The 14,678-nt window shown below is 26.3% G+C and overlaps 1 protein-coding gene and 1 long non-coding RNA gene across 5 annotated transcripts in view; both read right to left on the reverse strand.

The window, feature by feature from the left end:
* Window positions 1-14,366, reverse strand: part of LOC100214063 (uncharacterized) — a 34,665-nt gene extending 20,299 nt beyond the window's left edge. Inside the window, exons 1-7 of one of the 4 annotated variants that reach the window (XM_065805019.1) lie at window positions 13,924-14,366; window positions 13,743-13,827; window positions 9,868-10,018; window positions 5,448-5,564; window positions 4,170-4,425; window positions 3,524-3,625; window positions 3,334-3,438 (exon numbers count right to left, since the gene is read on the reverse strand). In XM_065805019.1, coding sequence (XP_065661091.1) covers window positions 3,334-3,438; window positions 3,524-3,625; window positions 4,170-4,425; window positions 5,448-5,511 — 527 coding nt within the window. In that variant the 5' untranslated portion in view covers window positions 5,512-5,564; window positions 9,868-10,018; window positions 13,743-13,827; window positions 13,924-14,366. Of the gene's footprint in view, window positions 1-3,333; window positions 3,439-3,523; window positions 3,626-4,169; window positions 4,426-5,447; window positions 5,638-6,331; window positions 6,425-6,767; window positions 6,838-9,867; window positions 10,019-13,742; window positions 13,828-13,923 lie in introns of those variants that run through there. The other 3 variants (XM_065805021.1, XM_065805018.1, XM_065805020.1) reach the window with 3 other exon arrangements.
* Window positions 130-1,821, reverse strand: LOC136084635 (uncharacterized). Its single transcript, XR_010640703.1, has 2 exons — window positions 1,116-1,821; window positions 130-1,041 (listed from the first exon to the last, which is right to left on the reverse strand). It is a non-coding gene; the product is annotated as an uncharacterized LOC136084635 (long non-coding RNA).
* Window positions 14,367-14,678: the final 312 nt, after the last annotated feature.

Below are 14,678 nucleotides of genomic sequence, written 5' to 3' on the forward strand. Positions count from 1 at the left end.
GGAGTTATTTCAGAGAAAAATCTTGAAGCATTTTTCTAGCTCGCTTTTTAGCAATTCTAAAACCTAGTTGAGATTCTATAACCTATCTGCGATTTAAAAGAGACATTAAAAGAATTTAAAATAATGTTCATATTAAATAGAATTGTTTGTTTAATTTTTGTGACGTTATCATGAGGTATTCATAAAACAAAAATTGGTTGCAAAAAGTATCGCAAAATACATCTTGCCGTAAAAACTACATTTTTATGGTAATAATGACAGAAATAAAAAGAACAGCTATACTATATTTTGTCCTAATACCGAACATCTGTTGACGCTTTTATTTATTTTCTTCAAAATAATTTACAATTTAGAAACAGCTTATGTGTTTTTGTGGACGCTTAGTAGATAATTTTTGGTTTTAATGGTTGAAATTTTATAAATTAATGGTTGAAATTTTTTGTTTATAGGCTTTTTTAGAATTTGCAACACATTCTTAATAGATTTTTGTTATGAAATTGATGCATCAACTGGAGAATATCCTTGATTTTCTTGGTTTTCGATTTAAAATAGGCAATCAAAACCAGCGTTAATGATTTCAAATTTTAGCCAAATAATTTTCTAACCTCTTGGAATTGTTGAAGTATTGTCAAGTGGTATTTTATTAATGATCAAATCATTCTGAGTTGCATGGGTCAAAAGTTCCGATCGCAAAGAATGTTTACATTCTTGACTGTAAGAAGAAATATTCTGGTTCCTTTGAAACCATTTTGATTACTTCTTCTGTGTCGTTCAATGAGTGCTGCATCACAAACTTGTAAAATGTGAGATTATTATATTATATTTTAAACATACGTGGGATGTCAAACTATTGCCGATAACGCGGCAATTTGACAATAAATGTTCCACAATCTTTTCACCACTCAAACATTTTAAAACTCTTATGAGGCGTTTGATTGTTTATTGTAATGAGGATAGGTCTTAAGCCATATTTGAGTTCTTCATTCAGCATTTTGATGTAATCAGGAAAAAACTTATTTTGTCGGCCATTCATTTTCCGAGCTTAAAAATTAAATTTTTTATATAAATAAATCAATAATATATAAAAATTAAACACATAAATAAAATAAACTTACCAACACAAGCATTAGTAACATGATATAAATTACAATTAGATGATATGCGATGTCAACTTTTTTTGCCATTTGCACCATAAGTATGATTCACCGTGAACAAATCATTTAATTTAGCAATTTCTATTTGCTATACATTTTTTTGCACTTTTTTCCGCTATAACTTTTTTTGTCATTGTATACAATAGGTAACACTTCTTTCAAGTTGTACTTCGTTTAAGTTGTACTAAGCGTAACTGCGTTTTATTATGTTCGCCATTCTATTGCTAAAAAAATACGAACGTAAACGATCAAAGAAACGCATGAATATCCTGATCAGAAACTTTTGTTCCGGCTTGATTTATTGTTTCCGCGGTGCGAATGCACATTTTCATGCCTTTGCATAAATTGACAACCCATGATCGCGAAGCTATTTCATTTTTGAGTGTTGTTTTTGATTTCGGCCGAAGGTTTAAAATTGCTTATGCGTGGAAATCCTATAAACGCGCCATTAAGAACGTTTTTCTCTTCATTCAGCGTTAAAACTCATTTTCCATGATTTTTACTTCAGTATTTTTCAATCTATCTAAAATTGTGATTTTTGGAATTTTATACAACTTTGCTGGTTTGCATCTACTGATTAACTTATTTTTCACAACAGTGACGGCATTAAGTTTTTTTTGCTCTATTTGTTATATTTTCCACGTTTTAGTAAACTTTTTCCATTTAAAGTAGAAGAAGAATAGTTTAAACAAATAAAAATGATTTGTTTTAAGTTGTAATTTTACGATAAATTTCAACAACAAAAAGAGCGTAATACCATTATTCTTAAAAAAACTTTTTTGAAACACTTTATTAGTTATGCGGACATATTTAAGAACCGATTATAAAAAGTACACCCTATTACACTCTATCAAGTACACCCTTAGTCTATTTTTTGATTATGATTTGATTTTGTTACCACTAGGTGTTAACAAGATATTAAATCATATATTGAACCATTACTTTTTGGACGAAAAAAAGTGACAATGCCCATATATCAGATTTTTACTGAGGAATAAAAAAAAAAAGTAAAAAACTTATACTACACCGGTCTAAGGGGTTGTCCATAAAGTACGTAAGCCAAAAGTTTAGAAGTTTACTTTGGCGGCGGTGATCCGAGACCGTATCACAGTCAAGTTATGATTAACTTTTTTATTATAAAAAAAGTGTTCTATTGACATATCAAATAAAAACTAACTTTACTTAGAGTGGTCGTTTTTCATAAGTAAGTTAGACTTGTATTTTCGAAATACAAGTCTAACTTACTCAGGGCCAGTATATAAGGGGTGGCATGTGTGTACATAGAGGGACACTATACCCTAGATTCCTCTATACCATATATCCTTTTATGTTGGCAAACTAGGATCTTTAGTCAGAATTTTAATTTTTTTAATGGTTAGCTGGTCAATTGTGATAAATTAGAAAAACGAAGTACATACGTTTAATTTGTAACCTCCCCCTCCTCTCCCCGTTTAGTTTAAAAACTCCCCTTCCCCGATGAGCATACGTACTTTATGGACAACCCCTTAGTATACTTCCTTTCCTTGTGCAAAATATTTCAAGCCGCCTCTTACATATAAGAGGCGGCCTAAAATATTTATTCAAAGTAAACATTGAAATGCATGTATTATTTTTGAATTTGTTAAGTTATTAATTTTCGTATACTTTACGAGCAAATTTATAAAACTGTATTTGGTTTTATAAATTTGCTGCTAAATACTTGAATAATACGTTGAACAATAAAATAAAACATTGTAATTAGTTTACTTAGAATAAAACATAAATTTACTGCGCCATAATTTTACTTACTGTCTTTGGGCGGCGTACAACCTCACATATATTTGTGAATATATTTCTGTTGAGATTTTTAATAAATATGATAGAAATATTCATTTAGAAAATTTATTTTCAATTTTGATTTTATGATGTTTTTAGATGATTTTGTTAAAGATTTTGAAAAGTATTCGAAAAGTTTTTGAAAGACTGTAAATACTTTTACTCATATAAGTTGTAAACGTTAAGATAAAAATGATGTTTTTTGGCTTATTGTAAACCCAAATAAGTTTTTGTTTAATTGTAAATCTAATAATACCATCTTTTTTATAACTTATTTAATTCGTTTTAAAAATCTGGAGCAATGCGACGCATTTTGATTCGATGGGTCAAATATACATGTTATAAAAAGCTTTTAAAAAGTTACCTTCTTTTACCGCCAGTGTATGACATTGCTCTTGCTTTTCCGGCTTTAAATTGCTCCATCATTGAGTTGTATATGTCTTCACTAGCTTTGTTTTTTTTTTTGTGACTAAAGTGATGATATAAAAAAGAATTTGTTGTCATTTAAATAAATCAAAAAATAATAATTTATGATAATAATAATAATGTTTTACTGATGATCTGCGCTCATCCTTGATTTACTTTCTAAAGAGTTTGAAGTATTGAGTTCAACGTTTTGCGACCCTGCTCCCTTCACACTTTCAATGTCAGTTGGACTAAATGAAGTACAGAAACACCGTGTAGAAAAACAACAACAAGCAATCAAAAAAGTTATACACTCATATTACTATTGTAATTAATACTATTATAATCAATAGTAAATAATAATAATGTTGTTTTTATGAATCTTTACTATTTATTTGTCTTGAACAACCGTATTAAGTATGAACATTCTTAATCAAACAAGAAAAACATGTACCATCATTAAACGTATATTATTATAAAAAACATATACTAACATAAAACTTATATTAACATAAAACATAAACTAACATAAAACATAAACCAACATAAAACATAAACCAACATAAAACATAAACCAACATAAAACATAAACTAACATAAAAAATAAATTTTATAGAATTTATAATTTCCATTAATGGTCTGAAAATAAAACGCCATTTATTTTAGACGTTTAGTAACAGATTAATAACAGAGTATTTATGAAAACAGAAAAAGCAGTAAAAAGTTATTTCTATTGTTAATAACAAAATGAAAATATAGGAAAAAATAAAAAATAAAAATAAATAAAGTACGTACTCGATGTTTTTTATTTTATACGAGATGATGGCTAAATTTATAGCAAAAATAATGACAAGAGGAGTTGCTACTGCAGCAACGATCCATCGCGGAGGACTATAGACTAAAATATTTGATTTCAGCTTGTTTGTAGGTGGTATTTTGTGAAACTCATCTTCATTATTTAAAGTCTTATTTCTGTTATAAGAATCATTATTGAACACATATTTAACATCTTTGTAACTTAAACTAGAATTGTTCATCTGATTCACACTACCTAAAAAAAATTAACATTTTTATTGTAATATAAATCGAAAGCAAAAGTGTCAAATATTTCAAATAAAAGCACGGCAAGATTATTTTTAAAGATCACCATAAATCAACATAGGTTCTATAATAAAAACAATAAAACAAAAAAACCCAGCTGCATATGTCTACATGTTATAAACATTGGTATTAAATAGACTTGACTCAAATCATTTAGACTATTTTGCGTTTGGTAAGCTCGTTTTTTTTGTTTGTTTGTTTTCTGTACGCAAATATTAGAAACAAAGTGTACTTTGCAAACAATGCAAAATATTTGAGACTGTTACGATATTTTAAGTCATTATAACTTATGACATAAAATGAGTAAAAGCATTAACAACTTTGCGTAAAGTAAAACGTAAAACGCGTAACACGCAAGACACTAATAAAGTGTATTTGCATTCGACGCCATTTAAGTGAATGATATTTCAATACTATAAAATTTATATACTTTTTTTTTAAAAAAGAAAAAAAGAAAAAAAAAATTTGATTTCCTAAAATACCATTCCTGTATTTCTCACTATGTCAGTTTTTTAATTCATAAATTAAATTTTAATTTTTTTGAGATGATTTATTTGCACTTTTACTAACTAAGAATAAAATAATAACATAATGAAAAGTTTCAATGGTAATTTCATTAATTATTATTTTCTAATTGACAATCAATAAAAGTATAATACCATATAATATCTAATATATTAAAAAAGTATAATATATATATATATATATATATATATATATATATATATATATATATATATATATATATATATATATGTAAATTATGTTAGTGTATTTTACAAATAGAGTGCTCAATGTTCTTAAAGAACAGAGCAATAATTAATTATTTAATTAATTAATAATTAATTATATATATATATATATATATATATATATATATATTATATATATATATATAAATTTTTATTTATATTATGAGAAAAAGGCATAAACACACAAAAGCTAAACAAGCAAGAACGTAAACACGCGTACCTTTTCTGTTTGTTTCTTTGGAACCACAATTAGATATCAGAAACAAAATGACCAACAGCCACATCGTTTAATATTCAATACTTAACAACAGGAAAGGCATTCAATTCAAATCCCATGCTAAAATATTTACAAACATTTGTATTTGTACAAAGTTCAACTGCATACCCGGACAAAAGAATAACGTCATTACCTTTTAAGAAATATAGACACAAAGTAATCAAGTATATATAATCACAAATATGTTTTTATTATATATATATATATATATATATATATATATATATATATATATATATATATATATATATATATATATATATATATATGCATATATATATATATATGCATATATATATATGCATACATATATATATATATATGTATATATACATATATATATAAATATATATATATATATATATATATATATATATATACATAAATATAAAAATATATATATATACATATATATAAATATATGCATATATATATGCATATACTATATATATATATATATATATATATATATATATATATATATATATATATATATATATATATATATATATATATATATATATATATATATATATATATATATATATTGATTTGAGATAAGTTAATTTTATTTTTAAAAAATTTAAAAATACAAACTAAATTTCGTTTAATACGTCGTTTCATTGATTGTGTTTTTAAAAAAAATCAATTTTATGAATTGAAAAGTTTCTATCCTATTTGCATGAAAAATTGAAGAACTAAAAAAAAATTTGAAAACCAAAAAGTAAACATAAACTAAAAACCAATGAAATTCAATAAAAACTAACTTTTTACGTTCTTTTTGCATTGCATTATATTAAATTTTACATCATAAAAGTTACAAATACCGTTATATATCATAAATACAAATTGGAAATCGACATAGCTGACTTGAGTTTAATACGGCAAAACAACTTCTACTAATAGCAACAACTAAAACGAAACTAAATACACTAAACAACACCTAAAAGATTTCCACTAGGTTTGTGGGGTTTTATTTTATTTAAATTTAAGACTTTTTTGTTTACTAAACGAAATTTTTTTGAAATCTATTTAATTGCTTAAATCTGTGTTTTTTTTTAAATCTGTGTTTTAAATATCTTCTTAGAAAGTTGTTAATTGACATTTTTCATGGATTATAGTGCGGAAGTAAGAACATTGCTTTTTTAAATTTATAATTGATGAAGGTTTTGAAGGAGCGTTTGCCACAAGTAGCAATTAATTTCCTGGTTACGGAAAATAGTTTAAACAAAACGAAACTTCTAAAATAATAAAGATGCAAACTAGTTCTTCCAAAAAATAAACAAGATTGCTACAGACACGTATGCTATAACATATACACTAAATATATAATAGCAACCACCTTAATATTAAAAACAAAATTCTACAAAACATATAAGATCACCATAACAACTATCCACATACAATATAAACCACAATAAAAATATAAATAACAAAAATGATATGGAATTAATTTTAAAATACCGTTTTATATTTAATTGACTGTGGGTAATTACGGGTGATCGACTGTGATTTGAACTATTTGACCGAGATGTTTGTTTAATGAAAAAACGCAAAGCTTGAGAAAGTTTTTTTTTGTTAATATTTAAATTGTTTAGAGTTTTTATTGTGCAGTAAAACTACGAAAGAATGATTTTTTTGCTAGTAAATTTTTTTGAAAATGTTATTTCATTTTCTGTTGCATTCTTGCTGCAATTGTTTTGGAATTGCTTTTGTGACGACAGAAAGTTGAGTAGCGACAACAAACTTTAAAGTTAAACTTTCAAAACAGAAAATAGCTGTTTTACAATACTTTTCTGTTGCCAATATCTATTCATCTGGATTATTGTTCATTAAAAGTAATTTTCTATTTAAATAATATTTTAATCCACATTCTTATTAATATCGTTTCATTATTGTTTCATGTCGCGGTTTAATCTGTGTTAAATAGTTAGAACATTTTCAAACTATGAATAGATTTATAAATGTTAAATGGCTTAGAATATGTGTAATCAATTCCTTTAAAAGAAATCAGTGACCTTTGCGAAAACATTTTTTGTCGACGGATATATGCAATTGAGTAATTCAGTAATTCAATGTGGTAGAAGCTTTGAAATTAACAAGAAGAGAGCTTGTTGTTATGAGATTCATTTTGTTTGTTTTTATTTCATGCTTTCTGTTAAATGTACATTTTCTAATTAAATTTTTTAAAACCCCACTACTAAAACATCCATAAAGTTTGCAAAAATATTTAGAAAAGTATAGAAATTTATAGAGAATTATATTGTTTAATTTTACAAAACTATATCCCGACGCATAAGTAGCTAAGAAAAAGATTTGTTTAAACTGATAATTGAACGTTAATCATTATTAATTAACAGGTTTCGATGTGTAAAAAATCTCTTAAACGTCCAGACTTTACGACAACGATTCGTTTTATTCATTTAGCAAATCACATTAACACGATTAATTTCTTAAAGATGTTTTGAAAATTGTTGAAAACAAAAATTTTTAAACCTTCATTGTCAGGTAATAAAATGGGGTTGAGTTTTGCAAATAGAGAAAAATTTAAAAAAAGAACTTTAAATTTTTTTAGAAAAAAATAAAAAAATGTCTTTTATCGGGAGTTATGAATATAAATAATAAAAAAAAAAATTGAAAAACTAGAAATGTAGTCATTTCAGCCTCATCATTTAATTCGCTAAATTAATGTCATTAAACATATCAAAAAAACTTGGCATAAAAATAATCTTATAAATGGTTTTGTAAGTGATATATAATACATATTTTAGACTATTTATTTATAAAAATTAGGTTCCCGAATCGCTGCGAAAAACGTAAAACTCAAAAAGAAAGAGAAGGATGCACTATTCAAAGTTGTTGGATGGTGCACCCTTCTCTTTCTTTTTGATTTTTACGTTGTTTTCTTTTGAGTGCAAAATTTTTTAAGGTGGTATACTACTAAAAAGCACTTTTTTAATAAAAAATTGGAATAAAGCCAAACACTAATATTTTTCTGGTGAGATTTATTTTTTCAAAAAATCTGAAATGAAATTTTTTTCCAAAATTTTTTTTTACATCCATTATGGCGGAAAAACTGTCTAAAAAATGCCTAAAATTAAATAACTTTGTGACGTATCTTCTTTGTATCTTCCCTTATATAAATTTTCTCTCGTTCAAACTTTGTAGATAGATGCATTTTAATGTTTGATTCCGGTTGACAGATGAATTTTTAATTTAAGGGCTTATTTTAAATTTAATAACAAATTATTGAAAATATGCTTAAAATACTAAGTTATTTGACTTAACATGGGAACTAATTTTTTTACTAATAAAAACTGAACAGGAATTTAAAAAATCATATTTGTTAACCGAATTTTTTTAAGTATACTGAGTATACCCTGAAAGTTTTGGTCAAAAATCATTAGCCGATGTAAAGATATTACGTTTCAAAGTTACCCTAGAACTACAAAAATCAAAAGTTGTGAAAAACTCATTTAAAGTTTTTTTCAAGTAAAATCTTGTTTAATATCCACCAAAAACATATGACAGATTAGTTTTGTTTGGACTTTTATTTATCACTGAACCCTTTGGCTACTGATCTCAACTTTTTTCATTGTTTTATACACATTTACATTGACTTTCGCTTCATTTGCTTTATGACTGTAATATATCCAGTCAAAGTTTAAAACACTCAAAATACATTACTCCCATTATTAAAACAAAAAACAGCAGAGTATCTTCCTATTTTAAATATTTTTTTACAAAAAAAAACTGTTCTTTGGAACTCTGGACCTTATGATGGCAGTCAAAAATTCTTTCAGATTTTGGAGTCTACCATTAAGACATTTCAATAGCAGTTTATCATCTTGGAAGCCTTAATAAACTGATATTATTAGGTTTTTAACCTAAATTGAAATTGAGTTTGATGATATATACTGCTTGTTTTAAAAGAAGCTATTTTAACTTAGACTTTAGGAGTTAAATAAGGGTTTTTGTTTTGTTGCTAAGGGCGTTGCTAAGGCTCAAACTCATGAAAAATGCAATTTTAAATGTTTTTTACTATCAAATATGAAAAAAAAAATTTTTTACTATCAAATATTTAAAAATACAATTTTTAAATGTTTTTTACTATTAAATAATACAAGATGGTTATATCAAATGAAAGAGGATAAAATTTGGAAAAAAATGATACTAAAAACTAAATTTTGACATTTTACTCCAAAATCAGTATTTTTTTAGTAATGTGCCACTTTTTTTTTTAATTTTTTATTTAACTTTAAAATCATAAACAAAATAAGATTACTAATGAATTATTTTAAGGAAGTTATTGTTATTTTAAGGGAGAGAAAAGAAAGGGGTTTTATAATATTAAAACTGATACCTTTTAAAGTTTTTTAAAAGTAACATAACGCATTAACGCCACCGTGGTGTTGTGGTTTTAGTTCTGGTTTCAGAACTAAAGTTCTGTGGTTTAAGGTCGGCTCTGGATATATTAGTAAAACCATTAGGACTTTTTGAAGTACCTAAAATAACTAAATAAAAAAAAAGAAAAAATTATATATATATATATATATATATATATATATATATATATATATATATATATATATATATATATATATATATATATATATATATATATATATTAAATACTACAAAGTTTGCATTGGGTATAAAAAAAATACAAATTCTGACATTGCTAACTTAGTTATATTGTCATATAGCTACATTGTTTATTAGATAAAATGTTACAATATTGTATTTCAAAGAAATCTTGCAACAAAGGTCCAATAGTCCAATACTAAAGTTATTAGTTTGCATTTTATTTAGTCTTAGCATTTTTATCTTTTTATAGCTTTCACAAATGTTGATATTAAATATTTTGATTGCTTGGAATATTTATAAAACTGAAGACTAATCTTTGTTAGGTATTGTCAGAGCCAGGTTTACTTTTTAAAGGTCCTAGGCCGAATCAAGTTTTAAAGCCATCAAAATTTTTTTTTATTAAACACAAAGGTTTGAGTCTTTTGGTGGTTTTGTTTTGCTTAAAATTACAAAAATTTTCAGAGTATCACGGTGAACATTTTGTAATTTTAAATGTAAGAAATTGACTTTTTCAAAAAGGTTTTATTAAACTATGTTTTATTAAACTAAACTATGTCACAAAACTCGGTTTGTAATGCAAACTCAAACTACTCCAATTTCGAATATTTTGCGACTATGCCCTTGATTTTAATGTCAAAACATTTCTTGTTGGAAATTCTCTTTATCGCATCCCTTATATTGGCATGATCATTCTGTATTACCTTGACAGAATCGACTTAAGTTGGGACATCAATCCTAACAAACCAACAAAATTTCCGTTATTTTTTACGTCAAATAATTCGATGGAACCTCAAAATCCAAGACTTATTTTCTTATAATGTAGAAATAACTGCAACTACTTGTTTCATAACCATTTGCTAAAATTTTTGTTTTTTTCTTACCTCATTTTATTAGTGATTATCTAATACATAGATAATCACTAAAAAAAAGCCATTTTCGTTTGTGCTTAATCAAATATGAAATGCATTAATATGCGCCCCAATAATCATATTTTTACCATTTAATTGTAAGTCCATTTTTGTTTTAAAAAGCATTGCTAGAGTTTTTTTTAATGGCTTAATATAAAAAAGTTTAAAGTTGACTTTTTTAAGAAATAAGCTAATTTAGTTGCCTATAAACGTTAGTTAATAAATATTTTTAAAGAATTATAAAGAAATATGTAAAAACTATTAATTTCAAAAATAGTTTTATAAAGTATTGCTTTGCTATTAATTGTTTTTTAATTATGTTTTTTTCAAAATAAGTAAAAAGCAACTTGATGCATTTTGAAATAAAATCTGAAGATAGACATTTTCAAATGAATTGATTGGCTACTCCCAATATCGATAAAGACATTTTATTTTAACTTTTAGAGTTTGCTTGTTCCTCTTCTGATATTGTGGCTGGAGCTCTTTATTTATCACTTTAAGAAAAAATGCATCTAACTTAATTTTATTTCTTGTAACTTTAACATTCTATAAAAAGTTGCATAAAACTGCTTATGATGACCAGTTTGATGACCAATTTGATGGCCAGTTTGATGACCAGTTTGATGACCAGTTTGATGACCAGTTTGATGACCAATTTAGTCACATTTAAATCCTTTTTTAAATAGCTTAATAAGATCTTAAAAATTAAAGATACACAAAAATGGATCGAAAAGCAGTAAGTAAACTAACAAAGTGGAAAGTAATTGGAAGTAATAAGAAGGATGAAGTGGAAAGTAATAAGAAGGATGAGCCCATGATCAGTAATAGAAAAGTGCAAAAAGATTTAAAATTTCAGAAAGTAGATTTAGAAAGGCTCTGAAAATATTAAAAAAAAACAGATTGCATCGTCAACATCATACAGGATTTGGAAGGCTAAAAAACTATATAGCGTAAAAATAGTTATAAGTTTCGTTCAGTAAGAACCAACACAAGGTTAGTTTATCGTGAACTTAATAACACATTAAACAAAAAGAGTCTTTCTTTAAATAGAGTTTAAAATATTACTTAGGAAAAACATTGTTGTTTATGAAGCTGGCAGAAAATATATGCTAACAATCAGAGATATTATATAAGCTGACGATCAGAGAAAATATATGGTGACGAAAAGAGAAAATGTATGGTGACGATCAGAGATTGGTTTACAAGATTACGATTGTGCAAGAAGAGATTTGGGTGATTTATGGAAAAATGGAAAGATTTGGGTTGTCTTTGCCAAAATGGGTGTTCTCAGGAAAAGTAGGAGCATGTAATGGTTCAGTGATAATAGTAACTTTAAAGTAACAAAAAAAAAAACTATTTAACAAGTGCTTATCATAGTCTCGTTTTAAAGCCTGCTGGAAAATATATGTTATCACTATTTTAAAAAATTCTGGAGAACGATCTGACTTCGTCCTATTAGTCTTCTAATAATCCAACTATCGTCCTATAAGTCTTCTTCATATCATAAGCAAGCTTTTTGAATCTTTAATTAACAAACACTTAATCTTTCATCTTGAATCTAATAACTTACTTTCTAATTCAACTGACAGGTTTTATCGTGCATTAGATAGATGTAGAGAGATTAAGGCTATAGCTCTTGACATTTCTGAAGTCTTTTAAAAAGTTTGGCATACTGGTCTACTTCATTCAAGTAACATCTTTAAGATTATTGAATCCTTCCTTACCAATTGTAGTATAAAAGTTGTCCTCGATGGACAGCACTCTTCTTCATATCTTGTAACTTTAGGGTTCCTAAAGGTTATATCCTTGGCACTATACTTTTTTTAATTTACATCAACGAACTTTCAGAAAATCTCATATCTAAGGAGACATTGTTTGCTGATGATACTACCATTTATTCTTGTCTTGATAAGAAGCCAACACTCTTTACTTGGAGGAAGTGTTTGAGCTTGAAAAGGATCTCTCTTCTGCTACAGCATGGAGCCCTCAGTAGCTAATGAACTTTAACTCAATTTTTTCAGGTAATCTTTATCGCAATAATCTAGATCTTTCTATATATATGAACGGTAATTTACCTGATGAGTCATCTATCCTTCGTCTTTATCGTGCTCGCCACATTCTTACTCAAGATTCCATTCTTTATCTCTATAAATCTCAAATCCGTCTTAGTACGGAACACTGTTACCATATCTGGGACGGATCTTCCAATGATGCTCTTTATCTTTTAGACAAGGTGCAAAAACGCATTGTAAACATAGTTGAATTTGCTCTTGCAGCCAACATCCAACCATCAGAATCACATCGTTTTAATGTTGCTTCTCTTTCTCGTTTCTATAAATGCTATAATGGGCACTGCTCTAAAGAGCTAGCGTCTCTTGTGCCATCTACTAAAATTCATTTTAGTGTTACTCGTCATTCAATTAAGTCTCATCTTTTACTGTGACTGTTTCTAAGTGCTCTAAATATTCTTAATTTTCTAGTTTTTTTCCTTGAACATCAGTACTTTGGAATTCACGTTCCTCATTTTGGTTTTCCTAATTCATACAATTTGCAATCTTTTAAGTCATCAGTTAATTTTTTTCTTGCTCTACAAATTTTATTTTTTCTCTTCCAGTAACTTCCAACTCTATTCGTGGTTGCTTGCAGCCTTGTTGGATATGAAGATGTTGAGAAAAAAAAAGTAAAATCAACTACAAAATTATGCTTGAGAATTTAAAAGACAAAAAAAAAAAAAAAATACTACCTGAAATCTACATGAAAATAACATAAACAATTCGAAACGCACTTGGCAAGTTTCAAGAGAAATCCGTGGTCATCTGGCGCTTTTCCTAACGGTATTAAAGTTAATGATAAAATTTTATATGATTCAAGCAAGATAGCACGTAAATTAAATAAATAAAAAAAAATTAATTGCATAGAAATACCTTTTAAGGAAACTTTATTGCTTTTTTTAAAACGATTAAACTAAATAAAGTAATAGAATTCGATCAAAGGAAATATCGTTTCGACGATGTCAACGAAAATATCATTACAATTTCTTATGACTTCATTAAAAACTCTCTCTTTAAAATCTTTTCGTCTTCAGTTAATCAGTATATCTTCCCAGATTAATTTAAAATAGCCAATGTTACGCCGATATTCAAAGGAGGGGATGCAAATAATGTAAATAACTATTGCTCAATCTCTATTCTTCCTGTATTTTCAAAAACTTTAGAGAGGAACTTATACAACAAAATCAACACTAATCTTTCTAAAAATAATATATTATTTAATAACCAATATGGTTTAAAAAAAATATAACTCAACCAAACATGCAATAATTCAGTTTACGCGTATTATTATTGAATCGTTTGATAATTCTGAATACACATTAGGGATTTTTATTGATTTATCAAAAGCTTTTGATGTAATTGACCATCAAATTCTTATAAAAAACTCGAATTAAATGAATCACAGAAACCGCTTTAAAATGGATAAAAAATTATTTAAGTATTCGTCCTCAATATGTACACATTGACGCTAAATCACCAAAAACTCTACTAAACATTACTTGTGGCTTGCCACAAGGTTTTTTTTTTCGAACCTATATAAAGCATCCAGACTGAAGACAATAATGTTTGGCAAAGACACAAATTTTTTTTTTCGCATAACAACATTACTTTATTATTTGAAATTATGA

The sequence above is a fragment of the Hydra vulgaris genome, chromosome 09, assembly GCF_038396675.1.
Source record: "Hydra vulgaris chromosome 09, alternate assembly HydraT2T_AEP".
Lineage (NCBI taxonomy): Eukaryota > Metazoa > Cnidaria > Hydrozoa > Anthoathecata > Hydridae > Hydra > Hydra vulgaris.